This window comes from Bos javanicus, chromosome 23 (assembly GCF_032452875.1).
Source record: "Bos javanicus breed banteng chromosome 23, ARS-OSU_banteng_1.0, whole genome shotgun sequence".
Lineage (NCBI taxonomy): Eukaryota > Metazoa > Chordata > Mammalia > Artiodactyla > Bovidae > Bos > Bos javanicus.
The window spans coordinates 28,924,867-28,945,905 of record NC_083890.1 but is presented as its reverse complement, the minus strand read 5'-3'; the positions used below and the strand labels follow the sequence as shown (position 1 = coordinate 28,945,905).

Here is a 21,039-nt window from a genome sequence, read left to right as displayed (position 1 = left end):
AAATCTTGATTCCAGCTTGTGTTTCTTCCAGTCCAGCGTTTCTCATGATGTACTCTGCATATAAGTTAAATAAACAAGGTGACAATATACAGCCTTGACGAACTCCTTTTCCTATTTGGAACCAGTCTGTTGTTCCATGTCCAGTTCTAACTGTTGCTTCCTGACCTGCATACAAATTTCTCAAGAGGCAGATCAGGTGGTCTGGTATTCCCATCTCTTTCAGAATTTTCCACAGTTTATTGTGATCCACACAGTCAAAGGCTTTGGCATAGTCAATAAAGCAGAAATAGATGTTTTTCTGGAATGCTCTTGCTTTTTCCATGATCCAGTGGATGTTGGCAATTTGATCTCTGGTTCCTCTGCCTTTTCTAAAACCAGCTTGAACAAATGGAAGTTCACGGTTCACATATTGCTGAAGCCTGGCTTGGAGAATTTTGAGCATTACTTTACTAGCGTGTGAGATGAGTGCAATTGTGTGGTAGTTTGAGCATTCTTTGGCATTGCCTTTCTTTGGGATTGGAATGAAAACTGACCTTTTCCAGTCCTGTGGCCACTGCTGAGTTTTCCAAATGTGCTGGCATATTGAGTGCAGCACTTTCACGGCATCATCTTTCAGGATTTGGAATAGCTCAACTAGAATTCCATCACCTCCACTAGCTTTGTTCGTAGTGATGCTTTCTAAGGCCCACTTGACTTCACATTCCAGGATGTCTAGCTCTAGGTCAGTGATCACACCATGGTGATTATCTGGGTCATGAAGATCTTTTTGTACAGTTCTTCTGTGTATTCTTGCCATCTCTTCTTAATATCTTCTGCTTCTGTTAGGTCCATACCATTTCTGTCCTTTATCGAGCTCATCTTTGCATGAAATGTTCCTTTGGTATCTCTGGGGTTCCTATATGAAGGCACTAAGACTTCAGGGGAAAATATCAAAGAATTCTGAGATATCAATCGGTATGGCTGTCCAGATTGGTGGGACTCCAGTGCTCCATGAGCTCTCCAAAATGCTGGGATTTTGAGAGGGGTGGAGCACTCGGGATTTTCAAAGGGGCAAAGGCAAATGAATGGTGAAAACCAAGAAGCACCTGCCTCTGGATGGATGAACCCCGCCTCGGGCTGCCCCCGGCACCTACCGCCGCAGTACAAAGGGTAAGATCTTCACTTTTAGGTCCAGGAAACCAGAGGCCTGCCTGGGAGCAAGAGGGTCCCACGTTGCCAGGCGACCATAGGGTTCACCTGAGGTAGCCCACAGGGACTTGGTAGACGTGAGGGCCGCCATCTTGGCCAGTTGTTCTGCACTGCATTATTTTCATTCTTCTGACTGATTTGTAAAATAAGCCTATCAGTGTCTTTGAGCCCTGCCTCACAAGACTGTTGAGGATCACAACGCGGTACAAACAACACTTATTTTAAAAGCATTCATAGCCCCTGGTGAATCCCCCTGGTGTCTCTGGGTTTTCCTTGCCCCAGCTGACCTGGGTGCGAGGGGCAAGTCTGCGGACACAGGGGTCCCTGAGGAACCCTTACACCTTGTGGTCTGCCCGGTGGAGGCCTTTCCGGACGGTCCGAGAGGCGAGACTGAGGGGCTGGGCTCCCGGAGGCGCTGGCAGGGATGGGGTTGCCCGGAAGGGCCTGGCAATGGTCGCAGAGGCTCCAGCAGAGCCCAGTTACTGAGGTCTTGTCCGCAATTGCCGAGTGGCAGGCGGCCCAAGTGAGCGCGGGGTGGGCCAGGTGCTGTGCCGGTAGGTGCACTGCAGAGGAGAAAGAACCAGCATTCTGTAGGGTATTTTGCTTTCCAGAGTGATTTTCATTTATTTACCTGCCCTTGTTGCATCCTTTCTGCAGTCCTCTGGGATGTACGGGTTATTATTATCCCCCAGTATGGGAATGATGGTGGTGCTGGTAGAGAGCTTCATGGCTGGGTTAAGGCCAACTGATGCCCTAAGAACAGCTTTACAGTGGTGCCCCCTTGGCTTTTCCATGGTTTAACATGGCATCTTAAGAATACTGAGCCTTTCTATCCTATTAATATAGTGTATTTCACCATTTACCTAGATTTCTTTCATGTTTTTTGTAATTTATTAGCTTATGCCATAAAGATCTTACACATATTTTGTAAGATTTGTATTTATTTCATGTTTTACGGTATTGTTGTAAATATACTTTTAAAAAATTGTCAATCTTCACTAGTCCATTTATTTGTATATGTTAACAATTTTTAAAATAGTGACTTTGTAAAACTCATTTATTCTGCTTCATTTTTGTAGAATCTTTGGCATTTTCTTCCCCCCGCCCCAGACTTTATTGAGCTATAATTGATATATAAATTTAAAGTGGTTTCCCGGGCAGCACAGTGGTAAAGAATCTGCCTGCCAATGCAAGAGACACAGGTTAGATCCCTGGGTTGGGAAGATCCCCTGGAGTAGGAAAAGGCAACCCACTCCAGTATCATTGCCTGGAAAATTCTATAGACAGAGGAGCCTGGTGGGCTACAGTCCATGGGGTCACAAAGATTTGCACACAATTGAGGGACTGAGCACAAGTTTAAAGTGTGCAGTGTGCTGATTTGAAACAAATATATTACAGTATGATTACCGTCATTGTGTTAGCTAGCACCGCCACTGCATCACATAATTACCGTTTATTTTTTGTGGTGAGATTTAAGATCTACTCTCTTAGCAGTTTTCAATTATACAGTACAGTACTGTTACCTGTGATCACAATGCAGCGCATTAGGCTCCCAGAATTTGTTCATCTTCTAACTGGAAGTTTGTACCCTTTGACCAACATCTTTCTGATTCCCCCACTCTCCTGGCCCCTAGTAACCTCAATTCTATACTCTATTTCTGTGAGTTGTGTTTTTTAGATTCCACATAAGTGATATAATATAGTATTTGCCATTCTATGTCTGAATTATTTCACTTAACATAGTGCCCTCAAGGTCTATCCAAGTTGTCACAAATGGCAGGATTTCCTTCTTTCTCATGGCTGAATAATATCCCATTAGATATATTATACTGCATATTCGGGCTTCACTGGTGACTCAATGATAAACAAACTCACCTGTAATGCAAGGGAGGCAGGTTTGATTCCTGGATGGGAAAGATTCCCTGGAGAAGGGAGAGGCAACCCACTGCAGTATTCTTGCCTGGGAAAATCCCATGGACAGAGGAGCCTGGTGGGCTATAGTCCATGGGGGTCACAATAGTGTCAGACATGACTTAGCTACTAAACAACAACAAAATTTTATATTTTATTAATATATGGAGGGCTTCTCAGATGGCTCAGTGGTAAAGAATCTGCCTGCCCATGCAGGAGACACAGAGTGGGTTTGATCCCTGGGTTGGGAAGATCCTGTAAAGGAGGAAATGACAACCCACTCCAGTATTCTTGCCTAGGAAATTCCATGGACAGAGGAGCCTGGCGGGTTACAGTCCATGGGTCACCAAGAGTCGGATATGACTGAGCAACTGAGCACATATGCCCATTAATATATATATATCACACCTCCTCTATCCATTCATTCATAGATGGACGCTTAGGTTGTTTCCATCTCTTGCCTATTGTGAATAATACTGCAAAAACATGGGAATGCGGATAGCTCTTCAATATCCTCTTTTTATTTCCCTTGAATATGTACCCAGAAGTTGGAGTGCTGGATCTATTGGTAGTTCTATTTTTGCTTGTTTGAGAAATCTAATAAACCAAACTCATAGACACAGAGAACAGATTGGTGGTTGTCAGAGGTGGGAGTAGGGTGGGCAAAATGCATGAAGGTAGTCAAAAGGTGCAAACTTCCGGTTATAAGATATGTACATTCTTGGGATGTATTATATAGCATGGCAACAACAACAAAAAAAGTATATTCTGCTGCTGTTGCATGTCTATTAGGTCCGTTTAGACTAAAGTATGGTTGAAGTCCAATGTTTCTGATTTTCTGTCTGGATGATCTGTTCATTGCTTGGAATATTGAAGTTCCTTGCTACTATTTTATTGTTGTCTATTTCTCCCTTCAGACCTGTTAGTATTTGCTTAACACATTTAGGTGCTCTGATGTTGGGTGCATATATATTTGTGATTGCTGTATTCTCTTGATGAATTGGGCTTCCCTGATAGCTCATTTTGTAAAGAATCTACCTGCAATGCAGGAGACCCTGGTTTGATTCCTGCATTGGGAAGATCCTCTGGAGAAGGGATAGGCTACTCACTCCAGTATTCTTGGGCTTCCCTTGTGGCTCAGCTGGTAAAGAATCTGCCTGCAATATGGGAGACCCAGGTTTGATCCCTGGGTTGGGAAGATCCCCTGGAGAAGGGAAAAGCTACCCACTCCAGAATTCTGGCCTGGAGAATTCCTTGGACGGTATAATCCATGGGGTTGCAAAGAGTTGGACACGACTGAGCAACTTTCACTCAGTTGATGAATTGACCCCTTTATTATTATATAATAACCTTTTTATCTATTACTGTTTTCAGCTTAAAGTCTATTTTCTCAGATACAAGTAAAGCTACCTTCACTCTCTTGTTTTCTACCTGCATGGACTATTTTTTCTCCACCCCTTTACTTTAAGCCTATGAGTGAACTTATAGCTGAAAGTGAGTATCTTGCAGGCAGCTTATAGTTGAATTTTTAAAATCCATCCAGTATGTTCTGACTGAAGAATTCTATATGTTTACCTTTAAGATAATTATTGATATGTAAGGACTTACTGATACCATCTTATTGATTGCTTTCTGGCTGTTTTGCAGTTCCTTTTTTTCTCACTGCCTCCCTTTGTGAATTGGTTATTTTCTGTGGTGCTATGCTCTGATTTTCTTCTCTTTATCTTTTGTGAATCTACAAATCATTTTGTAAAAGTTTGTGCTTTATGGTTACCTCAAGGCTTACATAAAACCTCTTGTAGATGTTATCAGTCTATTTTATACTGAGTACAACTTAATTTCACTGACACGCAAAAACTCTACCCTTTTACTTCTCACCCATTTACACTTTTAATGTCAAACTTTACCTCTTTTGATATTGTGTATTTATTAAGAAATTATAGTAACTGTGTAGCAATTTTTAATGTTCTTGTCATTTAACATTTCTACTATAGTTAAGAGGCCAACACACTCTCATATTACAGTATGAGAGTTTTCTGAATTTGACTATTTATTCACTCTTTACCTGTATGGTCTATGTATTTGTATGTTTTCATATTACTAACTAGCATCTTTTCATTTCAGCTTGAAGAACTTCTAGCATTTCTCGTAAGGAAGGTCTATCAGTGATAAACTCCCTCATTTTTTGTCTGGTGAAGTCTCTCTTTTGTAAATGGTGTTTTGTAAACATTTTGTGTGTTATATTATTTATTTATTGGGCTGCACTGGGTCTTTGTTGCTGTGTGTGGGTTTTCTCTAGTTGCAGCCACTTCTGTTGAAGCGTGCAGGCTTCTCATTGCAGTGGTTTCTCTTGCTGTGGCACTCGGGCTCAGCAGTTGTGGCACACGGGCTTAGTTGCTCCACAGCATGAGGGATCTTCCTGGACCAGGGATTGAACCCATGTTCCCTGCATTGGCAGGTGGATTCTTCACCACTGGACCACCAGAGAAATCCCATCTGGTAAAGTCTTTTTTTTTTTTTTTTTCCTTTTTGTTGTAAATTATGTTTTTACTTATTTTTTTTAATTTATATTTTTTATTGACAGATAATTGCTTTACAGAATTTTGTTGTTTTCTGTCAAACTATCTGGTAAAGTTTTTGTTGTTGTTTAGTTGCTAAGTCATGTCCAACTCTTTGCGGCCCCATGGACTGTAGCCTGCCAGGCTCTTCTGTCCGTGGGATTTTCTGGGCAAGAATATTGGAATGGAGTACCATTTTCTTCTCCAGAGGATCTTTCTGACCCAGGTATCAAACCCACATCTCCTGCATTGCAGACAGATTCTTTACTGCTACACTACCAGGGAAGCCCAAAGTCTTTGTTTCTCCTTAGTAAAGGACAACTTTGTCAGACAGAGAATTCTCAATACGTAACTGACATCTAATTCTTGACTATATCATCCAACTCTTTCCTAGCTACTGGGGTCCAGCCCTGGTTGGATCCAGGGATTCCCTCAGGAGGATGGCGTTGGCGATTAGAATAGCAAAGGCTGAGAGATACTAGAGGCTCATTATAACTGGTTTACGCAGAAAATCAATATAACCTGTGACACTAGGTTAGCTCTGACTATGGAGGCCGCAGGCGCCCTCTCGAATAGGGGAAGGTGCCCCACCTTGGGTGCCTTCTCAAGTGGGTCTTAGAAGCCCAGGCAAATAAGTAGTCCCAGAGGACCCCCACGCTCCAATTAAATGTCCTGAAGGAAGAACAGAAAAGAAAAGGAGGAAAAGGAAACAAGAAAGAACAACACGACACGGGGAGATCAAGCTTTGAGCAAGGCCCGTAGCTTTATTTTCAAAGGGAGCTTATATACCTTAAGTTGTGCATAGAGGATAATACGGGGTGTGAAATCATGCAAAGTCAGCAGTCTTTGATCCTTATCGAGACCAGGCTTTCTTTTCTGCAAACTTATCATCATATACAGATGGTTTAGGTGATTTACATCATCTTCTGGCCAGAAGGCCTGTTAACATTTTATGACTCTGATAAAGGTTTGTCAACCATAAGACTTATTTTCTCTAAGAGTAATTATTTTAAAGTTTGGCGCCATCCTCCAAAGGTGTTAGATAAAGTTGCATTCCTATAGGGCAGAGGTGCAGTGGGTTTACAACAAGGAAAGAATTTATTACCTTAAGGGTCTAAAGTTGTTAGCACCAAGGCCACTACTTATTTTTTCTATATACCAACTATATTAATTAATACACTTCCAACGATACAATACAGGGGATGTGGAAACTTGGCAGCAAGCATTGGCTCAACAATGAAATCTTCTACTAGTTCTAACAAATTCTAACTCTCCAAGAGGCTCTATACTATTTGAATATCTTAAGCTTCCCGGGCCTCTTCCTCCGGACTCCTACAGCTACGCATACAATGAGTCCGGGTAAACCTGTCAGGCAAGTTAGAGAGCCATCTGAGGGGTTTGGATTGAAACACTTTTATTATGCCCAGGAGGCTAATTAGCTAGAACTCTAAGTTGATTTCCTTCAGAGAAAAGTGGTCGGGGATAGCACACCGCCCCCCCCCCCGCCCCGCCCCCGTTAATGTCAGAGGAGTTGGTGAAAGTCGTAAAATAGTAAAACAGATTCTGATTTGGGGGTAGATGCTCAGGCAGAACCAGGGGGGCCCCTCGAGCCCTGACTCACCTTTGCGTATCAGGCCTCTCCACAAGACCTTTGTCATGGGTGGGAACTCCCGTGCTGGCTCCCGGCACCTGGCCTATAGGATTTCTGCTAAGAAATCCATTGCTAGCCTAATAGGAGCAGCTTTGTAGTTTACAGTCTTCTTTTTTCTTGCTGATTTTAGGATTCTGTCCTTGTCTTATATTTTTGGCAGTTTTATTATAATGTGTCTTGGAGAAGATCATTTCAGACTGAAGTAATAGGGTGATCTAATAGCTTTGTGAACTTGAATGCATAAATTTTTTCTCCCAGGTTTAGGAAAGTTTTAGCCATTGTTTCTTCAAATAGTTTTTCTGTCTCTGTCTCCCTCTCTTCTCCTTCTGGAACTCCAATGATTCAGATTTTGTTTCTTTTGATGGTGCTCTGTTGTTGCACACACATTTGTGATTAGCATATTTTCTTGGAAAAATAACCCCTTTATCATTATGTAATAGCCCTATTTATCCCTTGTAACATAGCTTGTTCTGAAGTCTACTTTATCTAATATTAACATAGCTACTCCAGCTTTATTTTGATTAGAGTTTGCTAGATGGTACACTTTTTTCAATTCTTTTACTTCTAGAGATCTATATTATTATATTTAATATCTAACAATAATATAGATATTTAGAGATCTATATTACTACATTTAACATTCTATTTGGAGATAGAACATAGTTTTGTCTTTCTTATAAACCAATTTGACAAATCTTTTAGTAGGTGTGTCTAGACTATTCACATTTAATGTAACTATTAACATTATTGAACTTGGGTCCACTATTTTATTATTTCTATTTGTACCTTATTTTTTTTTTTTACTCTTCTATTTCATTTTTCTTGCCTTCTCTTATTTCTAATATTTTTAAATATTCCAAGTTAATTACCTGTTAGCTTTTGCCTATATCTCTTCATAGTATTTTTGGGTGTTGGTCTCTGGGTTACAATATACAGACCTTAGAGTTAAAAAGATAAGCAGAGTTGAAAGTTTGCAACTTCAAGTAAAATGTAGAAGCCTTACAACCATATAGATCACTTTCCCTGTAATTGTCTAATGTATTACATCGACATAATCTCTCTAACAATGTTATAATTTTTGCCTCCAACTGTCCTACATATGTTAAAGAACTTGTGAGGTGTAAAATAAGCTACTGTATTTATCCAAATGTTTACCATTTCTGTTTCCATTTCTTCTGTTCTCTTGTTATTCCTGAAGTTCCAAATGTCCCTGTGGAATTTCACATTAGCCTGAAGAACTTCCATTAGCAGTTCTTTTAGGGCAGGTTTACTGGTGATAACATTTTCTCAGTTTTCTTTCATCTGAAAATATTTATATTTTGCTTTCATTTCTGAAGGATATTTTACTGCTGTAGAACCCTGGATTGACAGGACTTTTCACAGCACTTTCCAGATGTTTCTCCCACTGTCTGTTGACCTTTATGGCTTCTAACAAGAAATGTGCCAACATCTGAATCATCATCCTTCCCCTCATTGTGATGTTATTTTTTTCTGATTGCTTTCAAGATTTTTTTCTTCATCTTTGCTTTACAGCAGTTTGGTGATGGTGTATTTGGGGTGGTTTTTCTTTAAGTTATTCTCTTTGGCGTTTGCTGAGCTTCTTGAATCTGTAAATCTGTGTCTTTTGCCATACATACTAGAGAAGTTTTCAGCTATTTTTTTTTCTGTTTTTTCCTTTACCAATTTCTTTTCCTTCTCTGGTACACTAATGACATGAATATTAGACCTTTTGATATTTCATAAGTTACTGAGTTTCTGCTTTTTAGAAAAAATTCTACTATTAAGATTCAGTAATTTTTATTGCACCTTCTTCAAGTTCATTGACTTTTTTTTTTCCTGTCATCTGCATGCTGCTGTTACGGCCATGCAGTGAAATTTTTATTTCAGATATTCTATTATTTAATTCAGTGACCAGATATGGGAGGTGGTAATGAGGTGTGATTTTTCATACCTAGGTTTTAGCTTGGGTAATGGGGTAGTTGTTGGTAGCTCTTACCAAGGAATAAGAACAATGAGGAAAATAATGCAATTGGAGATGTGAGTTTAAGCTGAAAGCTGCTGCTGCTGCTAAGTCGCTTCAGTCGTGTCCCACTCTGTGCGACCCCATAGACGGCAGCCCACCAGGCTCGCCCATCCCTGGGATTCTCCAGGCAAGAACACTGGAGTGGGTTGCCATTTCCTTCTCCAATGCATGAAAGTGGAAAGTGAAAAGTGAAAGTGAAGTCGCTCAGTTGTGTCCGACTCTTCGCGACCCCGTGGACTGCAGGCTATCAGGCTCCCCCATCCATGGGATTTTCCAGGCAAGAGTACTGGAGTGGGGTGCCATCGCCTTCTCCAAGTGATAAAGTTAATGTGGTTTAAATCAGTGATTTTCAAATTATCAATTGCAATAGCTTATATCATGGCATCAATTTTGTGGGTTATAACCAGCATTTTTAAAATGGACTGCAGTTTTAAAAGTCAGTAAATGATATTGAACAAAACTTGTGTTTTAGTATGTGTGTGCATATGCATGTGCATGTGTTAATTTATTAGACGTGAATACGTTTCTAACTGTGATGTTTCCAAAAATGTTTGAAAACCATTAGTTTAAATCCATTAGTTTAAACATAATGATGTTTACAAGGCAGCATATGAATAAAAGACCTATGATTGAACCTAATGATTTCTAATAATCTAACTCTCATGTTCTCAGATGAGTTTTAAAATATAGACCTAAAGTTTTTATAATTATAATTTTTTTTGGCCACACCGTGTAGGATGTGGGACCTTAGTTCCCCAATCAGGGAACAAACCCATGCCCTCTGCAGTTGGAGTGAAAATTCTTAACCACTGGACCTAAGCCCTAAATTTTTGTAATTCCTATTCTTTACTATTGAATCATTTACAGCAAATATTTTCACTAAAGCTGATCTACTTAGAGTGAGGGAAATTCCTTAGACTTTATTGGGTATTTACTTTCCCAATATTATAATCTTCTAGAATACTCACCACTTAATTACACATATTAGTACCCTTTAAAATGTTTACAGAAAAGCTGACTACCTGAAACTAATACCAGGTTAGCTTTGCAGGCTGGAATCTGTTCTGAATAGTGGTCTGAAAGGAACTTTGGATTTGGAGGGAAATGGTTGGGAACAGTTTGAACATAAAAACTATTTTCTCATGAGTTCCATTTTAATGTTGAATAAATTCACAATTTCTGTTTTTACTTCGTGTCCTCTTAGAAAGTCATTCTTCATTTTGAGAAGGAATGCTCTGCAGGGTTTCAGCGTTGCTGTCATGGCCACTGCCTCTCCTCTGAGGAAACTGGGGGACAAGGTGATGTGCTCTATCTGTCTTGATTACTTGAAAGACCCTGTTACCATCAACTGTAGTCACATCTTCTGCTATCACTGCATCATTAAGGTCTGTGAATCTGCTCAGCAGCCATTATATTGTTCTCTCTGCAAGACAGCCTTTAAGAAAGAGAATATCCGCCATGTGTGGCAGATGGCCAGCATAGTGAAGAATATCTGGAGGATGAAAGTAGATGAGGAGAGACAACCCAGAGAGGACCGACCACTCTCGCAGAGAGCAGAGCAGCTGTGGGGGCAGCATTTGGAGAAGCTGCATTACTACTGCAAGGATGACCAGCAGATACTGTGTGTCGTGTGTCAGGAGTCCCGGGAGCACAGGCACCACGCTGCTGTTCTGCTGGAGAAGGCTGCGCAGCCTTATCAGGTAAGAAGCTTGTTGGACCCCAGCTCTGTTCTTGGAGCCAGAAAAGTTCTAGTGTACCTTCAGGATAAGGTCCAAAATTTTTTTAATAAACACTTTATTGAGGTATAATTGACACATAAAAAGCTGTCCATATATTTACTGTATGCAATTTAAGTTTGGGGATAAGTATGTCACTAACATCAAGGCAAGAGACATATTTATCACCTCCCAAAGTTTCCTCCCACCCGATTTATTATTATTATTGTCTTACTGTGTGTGTGAGAGAGAGAACACTTAGCAAGATCTATCCTGTTAGCAAATTTTAACTATACAACACAGTATTGTTATCTGTAAGCACTGTGATATAGAGTAGATCTTCAGAACTTACTTATCTTGCATAACTGAAACTTTTACCCTTTGACCCTCACCTCCCCTTTACAGTTCCCTCCAGCTGCTGGCCACCACCATCCTACTCTGCTTCTGTCCGAGTTTTAGATTCCTCATACAAGTGAGATGATTTGGTGTTTGTCTTTTGTGCCTGGCTTATTTCACTTTACATAATATCCTCCAGGTTCATCTGTGTCGTTGCAAATGGCAGGATTTTCTTCTTTTTTTAAGGCTGAGTAAGATGCCATTGTATGTATATACCACACTGTCTTTATCCATTCATCCATTGGGCATTAGGTTGTTTCCATAGCTTGGCTGTTGAGGATAATGCTGCAATAAACATGGGAGTGGAGATGTCTCTTCGAGATCCTGATCTCAATTTCTTTAGATAAATACCTAGGAACAGGATTGCTAGGTCATATGGTAGTTCTATTTTTAGTTTTTTGAGAAGCATCTATCGTGTTTTCCATGACTGTGCCAGTTTCCATTCTCGTTAGTAGTGTACCAGGGTTTCCTTTTCTTCACATCTTCACCAATACTTGTTATCTTTCATTTTTTAAAATAATAGCCATTCTAATAATTGTTAAGGGGAAGGTTCAAATTCTGTAGCATGGTAAGTTCTTGGCAACATGTATTCTTCTAATTTGAATAATAAACTGGTTTGTTTTCATATCTTTTATAATAGCAAGTCTGTCCCACTACCTTGATGTTTTAGTTTCTGAAGCATCTGATCAAGCCTCAACCAGCAGTATGGAATACCAGCGCTCTTGATAGCCGTCTTGATACTTAGCTTCAAAGTGTGTGCTTCATCTGTATTATAAAAATATTTTTGAGAATATTGCATCTTGTATGAATTTCCTTTCTGAATTTAATCTCAGGGAAAATATTATTTTTTTCTGATGTACCAGTAGTTTTCTTCCTCTCTGCTAAAGGATTACATGAATCACTATTTCCCTTTTGTCCTTGGTTAACAGGACTCTTAAAATCAATTTAATCATTCACTCAGTGATTTGGAGTTAGTACATATATTTTCCTTCATTATTTTGTGTTGATTTTCTTTTTTATTTCTATGTTATCAATTAATTTTAATACAAATTATCTATATTTTTGGTGGAAAGAAACAGTGTAAATATAAAAACTACACTATAAGTCTTAGTAGTTGTGATAATAAATTTTATTTTATCTCACTTATTTTTCTCCCAGTTTTATTGAGATGTAATTGACATACAGTACAGTATAAGTTTAACATGCATTTTATCTCACTTCTGAGAAGCTACTCTAAGCTAACATAGCACTCACTTTTTCTTCTTCATTAACTAGGATGAAAACTATTCCAACCTAGTTATCTTATAGTACTACATAAGATCAAAGACTATCTGATTTCACTCTAAAATCATTTTGCAGGTGTCTTTTCTTATTGAGGGCATTATCATCTTCATCTTGAGATTATTCATGTCCCCCCCACCCCCGCATAGGGTAAAATTCTAAACCATCTGAAGATTCTGAAGGGAGACAGGGACAGGATTCAGAATTTTCAGTCTACAGGAGAAGATGAGATTCAGGCCCTGCTGGTACGAGAAGTTTTGAGTGAATGTTCTTTGTACCTGTGTTGGGTAGGGGAGAGAGAGAGAGAAGTGTGTGTGTGTTTGTGTGTGTGTGTATATATGTTGAGCGGAGGGGGGATAATGAGGGATGAGGAGAAAGTGGGTATGATAGAAGGGATTCTAGTTCTGAACTTATCCTCAGACAAACATTCTGGTGTTTTCCAGCCTCTCAGGAGAAATCCTCTTTGTGTTTCTGCCTTTACTGTAGGCAAAATTCCAGAACCACAAACAAGACATAGCATCAGTGTTTGAGCAGGGCCATCAGTTCCTGAGAGAAAGGGAGCAGTACCTGTTGGAGTGGCTGGAGGGAACGGAGCAACAGCTCACAGAAAGGAGGAACAGCCATGTTGCCAAGGGCCCTGAGGAGGTCATCGGGCTGGAGACCCTGATTTCTGAGTTAGAGAAGAAGGCTCAGCAGCCAGCAGTGAACTTTTGCAGGTGAGGGACCAGTTAAATTGTACCTCTTGCTCCAGGCTGCAGTCTGGCTCCTCCATTAACATAAGATTTGGACCAGGAGTCAGGAGAGACAAGGTTTTGTTCTCATTTGTTGAGTTCTTGATGGGTTAATTAGCAAACCAATAGGTTGTTAGTCCCAAATCACAGTGGGTGGGAGACTGCAATATGCACAGATGTTACACTGAGATAGTAAGATCTGTCAGTCAATTCAGTTCAGTCTCTTAGTCGTGTCCGACTCTTTGCAACCCTATGGACTGCAGCACACCAGGCTTCCCTGTCCATCACCAACTCCTGGAGCTTGTTCAAACTCATATCCATTGAGTTGGTCATGCCATCCAATCATCTCCTCTTCTGTCGTCCCCTTCTCCTCCTGCCCTCATTCTTTCCCAGCTTCAGGGTTTTTTCCAATGAGTTGGTTCTTCGTATCAGGTGCCCAGAGTATTAGAGCTTCAGCTTCAGCATCAATCCTTCCAATGAATATTCAGGACTGATTTCCTTTAGGATTAACTGGTTTAATCTCCTTGCAGTCCAAGGGACTCTCAAGAGTCATCTCTAACATCACAGTTCAAAGCATCAATTCTTCAATGCTCTGCTTTTTTATGGTCCAACTCTCACATCCATACATGCACATTTATAAGAAATAATTGAGTGTTAAATCTTATGATCAGACTGGAAGCCACGGGAATTCTGGAAAAGGTTAGTCAGGGAAGGCTTCATGGACGAAGCAGCTCTTAATGGTAGCCTTGAGGAAAATGTAAAGATTTGTGTTAGCAGAAAAGAGGAGTTGAACATTCCATTTGTGGAGGTGCATTGGTTAAAATGAAACACATGAATGTGATGATAAACTTAATGAGTGTGATAATAAAAAGGTGGATGTAGGTGCCGCGTGCATGTCAGTCCTGTCCGACTCTTTGCAACCCCATGGACTGTAGCCCACAGGCTCCTCTGTCCATGGGATTTTCCAGGCAAGAATACTGGAGTGGGTTAGCCATTTCCTCCTCCGGGGGATCTTCTTGACCCAGGGGTTGAACCTGAGTCTCCTGTGGCTCTTGAACTGACAGGAGGATTCTTTACCACTGAGCCACTTGGGAAGCCCACGGGTGCTGAGGAAGAGCATTTGGAAGATAGGAAGGATACATAGAGTGAAAGGGGCTACCTTTCTGGAGAAGTCAGCTTAAGTGAGGAAGAAGTTAAAGGGAAGATGGGCTAGGTAAGATGGAGCCAGCTGAGTAGAGGCCTTCAAAGGCATTCTGAGATTTCAGTCTTAATCTGATAGACAGTAAGAATCTTAACAGATTAAGGGAGTTTTCCTGGAGACGATATTCTAGACTCAAATGGAGGAAAGGAAGGGGAAACAAGTGTCCCCATAAACCACAGTGGAGAATAGCACAGGTCGAAGCCCACCAGAAAATTCTCTGTACAGTCCTATCCTGTACCCATTCCCAGCGAGCTCATCGTAAGGAACGGAGGCAGCTCCTGGGAACCTTATTTCCATGACAGTCTGTCTTCTCTCCCTTTCTAGGACCCAAGTGACATAACAAGCAGGTAAGTGCTGCTTGCTTAATATTTTTAACCACTTAGGTGTTCCTTTTTCTTTTCTTTCTGTCACCATAACTTATTGAAATTTGGCAAGGGCTGAAAGGGGTTATTTGGAAGAAGAGAGGTTCTTCTAGAAAGTTTAATATGAAAAGTATTCCATAGAACATCCTAGAAAAATTATTGTCTTGGAACTTAGGATGGTAAGAGGATAGGGAGAGTTGAAATGGGAGGAGATTGTGGCAGAGTATTTGAAAAAGTTTAAAATAAACATTTGTTTCTAAGACTAGTGTGCTTTTGTTCTTTTTATTCCTATTTGGTTCCCAGCTGCCTCTCCTGGCTGTACTCCCTCACATTTTGTAGAGCACATTTCTTCATCAGATTGCCCTCCACGCTTGTTAGTGATGGTTTCCTGCTCTCTGCTGGATCATAAGAAGAAGACACTTATATGAGTCACAGGGATAATGGTTTCTTTGGCAGTGGTTCTTAGCCAGTGTGTTAGGCATTAAACACTGACAGTTTTCAAAAACCATACCCATAATGATATGCAGAAGCTTTGAACAGAGATAAAAGCCAAGTATTTTGAGAATACACAGTTCATCCCATAGACACCAGGACTGTTGGCATAATCTGAGCATTTACCATGGACCAGTTACCAGCTGCAGAAAGGAGACAGGATGCCAGATTCTGGCTGGGGAGACCAGACAGAGACTGTCGGAGATGAGTGATTATATAAGAAATGAGGGTGATACAGAATGTGTAAGACTTCTTGCCCTAGAGTATTTTGTCTGATATCAGTAGTTATTCTAGTTTTCTTTTGATTAGTGTTTTCATACTATTAAACTTTTTATTTTTTAACTCTCAACCTACCTGGGCTGTTATTTTTATGTATCTCTTATAAGCAACATAAAATTTTGTTTTCTTTTAAAATAAATTCATCTGACACATTTTAATTGGAATATTTAGTATTTATAGCTCCTGGAAAACCACCACTTTCATTTATAATTTTAAAAGTATTTGCGGTGTTTGATAAATAATATCCTTACATTTTATTGTTTATATCTGAATATGTTTTGTTTATATCTATTTTTGTCTTCTCTACTTGCCTTTCTCTTTTTTCTATTTTTAATATTTTATACTTTTGTGTATATATATTTAAGAGCCTTGTTTTTTTCATATACTATAATTTCTAGTCCATAGCATTTTTTATTGTTTTCTAGATATTTTAAAATTTTAAATTTCATTTGCTATTTAATATAAGATTTGTTTTAAAAAGAGGACATCTGTCAGTGGTGCTGTTTTTTTTTTTCTAACAGCTTTATGTTTCATAGTTTTTTTACATTTTGTAATCAGACATTTTGTGATCAGTCATTTCTACTATTTTGGACTTTATCGAGGCTTTCTATATTGTGTGTTTTAAATTTTTGGACAGTTCTATGCACTTGAAAATAAGGCACATTCTTTGTGTTCTTGGAATAGGATTGATATATCTCCATGAGGTTTTCCTTAGTAATTTTGTTATTTAAGTATTTTGTTTTGATACTTAAGAGGGCCCGGATAGCTCAGTCGGTAGGTCAAACATCAGACTTTTAATCTGTTTAAGTCCCTGTTCAGGCATAGCTCTAGGTTTTTGGGCTTCCCCGTTGGATCGGTGGTAAAAAAAAAAAAATCTCCTGCAGGTTGAACCCTGGGTTGGGAAGATGCCCTGGAAAAGGGAATGGCAACCCACTCCAGTATTCTTGCCTGGAGAATCCCATGGACAGAGGAGCCTGGCAGGTTGCAGTCCATGGGGTCTCAATAGTCAGACACGACTTAGCAACTAAACCACCATAAATGACATGTTGGTGGATAGAGAATCCTTGGATCATGGCCCTTTCTTCAGATCTCTATATATTCTTCTCTCTGACTCTGATGTTGAAACCAGCCACTTGGAAAAGCAGCTTTTACTATCTGCCTCTTTGGTCCATTATTAGTATTTGTTCGCATGCATATACTCTGACGATGGGAAACCATGCCTTTCTCTCAGGAGTAATTACTGTGACTTCATTATCTCTAGATACCCCCGGAAGAAGTTCTGGATTGAAAAGCCTATCAGTCTGCAATCAGAAAACGGATGGAAGAATTTTCAGATGAACTTCTTTGTTTAGAGAAAGGACTCAGAGGATTCCATGGTAAAGGAAGAAATTCTGAGCCTAGAAAACCTTCTTTCTTTCTCTGTAATGTTTCTTTAGGTTTTGATTGTGGCTGCACCTTCTCAGAGTTCCTGCATGTCATTCACACCAGGCAGGGACACTGGGGAGGAAATCTAAGTCCAAACCACGGGGGCTTTCAACGTGATAGTCTAAGACTATTCCATAATGTAGAATCATAGTTAATAGTTCTCGGAGTTGGTAGAAATATATTTCGTATCTAACGGTGAGGTAAAAGAAGATTGGGAGGCTATGGAAAACAGTATGGCATTTCCACAAAAATTTAAACACATAATTACCATATGATCTAGCATTCCCACTTTCCAAAGAATTAAAAGCAGGCCCTCAAAGAGATATTTGCACTCTCATGTTCATGGCAACATTATTCACAATGGACAGGAAGCAGAAGCAACCCATCACTGGATGGAGAAATAGAACGTGGCATATGCAGACAATTGAATACTATCCAGCCTAAAAAGGAAGGAAACTGTGACACATACTCTAACATGGATGAACCTCGAGGACAAATGAAGTGAAATGAGTGAATGAGCTAGTGAAATGAGCTAAGTGAATGAGCTAATGAGCTAAGCTAAGTGAAATGAGCCAGTCACAAAGAGACAAGTACTGTGTGATTCCATGTATATGAGGTCTCTAAGGTAGTCAAATCCATAGGAACAGAAAGTGGATTAGCGGTTACCAGGTTAGAGAGGAGGGGGAAATGAGGAGCTGCTGTTTAACTAGTATAGAGTTTAAGTTTTAAAAAATGCAAAAGTTCTGGAAACTGGTTGCACAACAATTTAGATATACTTAATGTTAGGTAGGTAGAATAGGGAAAAGGAGTCCAAAATGGCGGTGGCTAAAAGACAAGGAAGGTCCAAGGACCAGAGTGAAGACTTCAGGCAGAACAAACAGAACAAACAGCACTCCTGGCTAAGCCCAATTTGCATAGGGCAGGCCCAGGTGGAGGAAAAAAGCATATAAAAGGAGGAGCCAAAGCGCTTTCTCTCAGACTCTCTCTCCGGCGTGCGTGTGCTCTTTTCTCTCTCTCTTTCTCTCTCTCTCTCTCTCACTCTCCTGCTATTTTCTAAATAAAATAGAGCTGTAACACTGATTTGCCTAAGAGCTGTAACACGGTTTGTCCAAGACCCAAGAGCTGTGATGCACCGAGGGCTTTAATGTCCGTTGCTCCAAATCTTTGTTGTGACGAGACAAAGAACCGAGGAACATACACTCGCGTGACATTAACATTAATGAACTATACACTTAAAAGTGGTAAAGACAGTAAATGTTATGTGTTTTAACCACAATTGAAAATAAAATTAAAGAATAGTGAGAGAATGACTCTAAAGAGGTGTCTTTGAGAGTGGAGAGAAATAATGTGGTTTAGGACTAGAAGTTTAGGACTCAGTTTAAAAACAGGTAGTATGCCCAAAGTTACTCTTTAATGAAGCACCAGGTGGATTCAGCATGTGTTGCCATGGATATTCACACGAACCTGTTTAGACTGGACAGCTGTGGGTATCTCCTGAATTAACTCCTTTGTTTCACTTGAACTTTCATGATCCGCTGTTAACTGTTGAAGTTGTATGAGATACCATAAGAGAATTTGACCGAGAAGCTGTGGTGCCAGAGCTGCTTCCTGTCAAGAATTCCTTGGTGGTCCAGTGGGTAGGACTCAGTGCTTTCACTGCCGTCGGCCTGGGTTCAATCCCTGGTCTTCCTGCAAGCCAAGTGGTGTGGCTAAAGAAAAGAAAACAAAAACAAAAAAAAACAAGAAAGAATTGCTCACTGTCCTTTTGTTCTTTTACTCTAGGAAAATTGATGAGGGATCTGGAATATAAGACAAGTGAGTATCTGGAGAGGATAGTGGCTGAAGTTGGCAAATTACCATTTTCCTGTGAAGCTCTTATTACTTATGGGTCAGCCTGTTTGTTTTAAAGAGGAAGGTCTTCATGTGACTAATGTATCCAAATTCTTTATCCTGAGTTCAGAACCATAAACCTTTCTCCAGATTTGCTCAGCTGTAGTGATCCCAGTTCTTATCTTTTTTTCCTCTCCAGTCTCATTGCACTGCCTGAGGCCTTGAATTTTCTGTGTTTACACTTTTTAGATATGGTTGCTAACAGTCTGAACACAAGGTCAAAAGCAGTCTTTGTCCTGGTCCCCTGAAGAGTCTCCCACCATTGTCATGAAGGCCCCAGAACCTATGGGACAAATCTCATTTGCTATCATTTGTGAGGCCACACCTTTGTCTCCTTGTCCCCACAGTGAGGATCATCCTGAATTCCCTGACAGCCAATGGCTACCTCTCAGTGGCTCCAAATGGGAAGAGTATGATGTTCAATGGCTTGTGGCTGAACAAATGCCAGCATGGTCGGCGATTTGATTCAGAGCCTGGGGTGCTGGGCAGTAAGGGCTTCACGTGGGGCAAAGTGTACTGGGAAGTGAAAGTGGACAGGATCTGGTGGGAAGCAGAGGAGGAAGACACAGGGAGATACAGGGCTGGAAGCAGAGGCGTGTTTGGCAGTAGAGATCTTGGATTTACAGGCATCACTGATGGGTATCATTCTCCTGGATATAGAGAGGAGAATGAGGAGTTGGAGGAGGAATGGTCTCAGGAAAATGGAATATGGCCAAAATTCTGCCTGGTGGGGGTGGCAAGAGAATCAGTGGTGAGAAGGGGATTTCTCAGCTTCACCCCTGAGGAAGGGTTCTGGACTCTGCAGCTGTCCTCAGCTGGGGTGTCTATATGCACCAGCCCGGGGCCCTTCCAGATCCTGTCCTACTGCCCCCAGAAGATTGGAGTTGCTCTGGATCATGATGGTGGGAAGGTAATCTTTACCAATGCCAGAACTCAAGAGTTCATCTATGAATTCTCATCTGCCTTCACTGGGAGAATTTTCCCTTTCCTGTGGCTTAACTGCATGAGATCCAGACTTATGCTGAGACCCTGAGAGAAGACCTCCTGGCACAGCCCATGTTTTTTCATTTACCCTTTGTTCCTTTTCATCAGTCCCAGCTCTGCCTCAGCTGGATGGTCCTGCTAGGTTTCTGATTGCACTCAGATGACTGGAGCTTTATGGCAGTCATGAGTCTCTTGTCCTCGCTGCTTTGTCTCTAAAATGGGGGCGGTAATAGTTGATATTTTTCTCGAAGGGGAATGGTTGGAATGTCTTTAATGTACTTATTAAAATGCGTGTTAACTAATTTCTCTCTTCTCTTGCCTTTGATTTAGTTCTTCACCCACCACTGAGACAAATGTATGAGAACGAGTGACTGTGTTACAGAATCTCGGCTCCTGCTACAAATAGTAATTGATGACAACATCCATATTGATTTCTGAAGCACCTTTTCTGTCCCATAATTTCTCTTGCCATCCTTCTAAGCAGTTGTTGTTCTGTTGCTTAGTTGTGTCCAACATTTTGCAACTCCATGGACTGCTGCACGCCGTGCCTCCCTGTCCTTCACCATGTCCCGGAGTTTGCTCAAACTCATATCCATTGAGTCAGTGATGCCATCCAACCATCTCATCCTCTGACACCCCTTTCTCCTTCTGCCCTCAGTCTTTCGCAGCATCAGGGTCTTTTCCAAATCTTCTAAGCAGCTGAGGAAACAGTAAATATTTGGCAGTTCATATCTGTTTAACCTTTGATACACTATGAGATTTGAGATATCTGGCATAAGAATTCGTTTATTTATCTGCCATGTTCTGATAATTTTTGCAATGGGAGGGCGAGAGGGAAAGCCATGTAAGGTTCAGGTGTATATGAGTTTTTGGAACTCACTTGGTTCTGAAGTCATGTCTAATGTCAGCTGTGTTTTGAGATGGTAGAAATAGATATGTAGCTTAATGTTAA

The 21,039-nt window shown here is 40.5% G+C and overlaps 1 protein-coding gene across 1 annotated transcript; it reads left to right on the top strand.

Annotated features, from left to right (window-relative positions):
* The first annotated feature begins 10,590 nt into the window (after positions 1-10,590).
* Positions 10,591-20,325, top strand: LOC133235978 (tripartite motif-containing protein 26-like). The gene is made up of 4 exons (XM_061397736.1): positions 10,591-11,031; positions 12,873-13,010; positions 13,210-13,439; positions 19,377-20,325. Exons 1-4 carry the CDS (start codon positions 10,591-10,593, stop codon positions 20,134-20,136), a joined length of 1,569 nt encoding a protein of 522 aa, XP_061253720.1. The 3' UTR covers positions 20,137-20,325.
* The last annotated feature ends 714 nt before the right edge of the window (positions 20,326-21,039 follow it).

Coding starts and splice junctions, on each gene's coding strand:
- LOC133235978 (XM_061397736.1), top strand. CDS start 10,591: ATGGCCACTGCCTCTCCTCTGAGGAAACTGGGGGACAAGGTGATGTGC. Junction 11,032..12,872: donor AGGCTGCGCAGCCTTATCAG/GTAAGAAGCTTG, acceptor ACCCCCGCATAG/GGTAAAATTCTAAACCATCT. Junction 13,011..13,209: donor GTTCTTTGTACCTGTGTTGG/GTAGGGGAGAGA, acceptor CCTTTACTGTAG/GCAAAATTCCAGAACCACAA.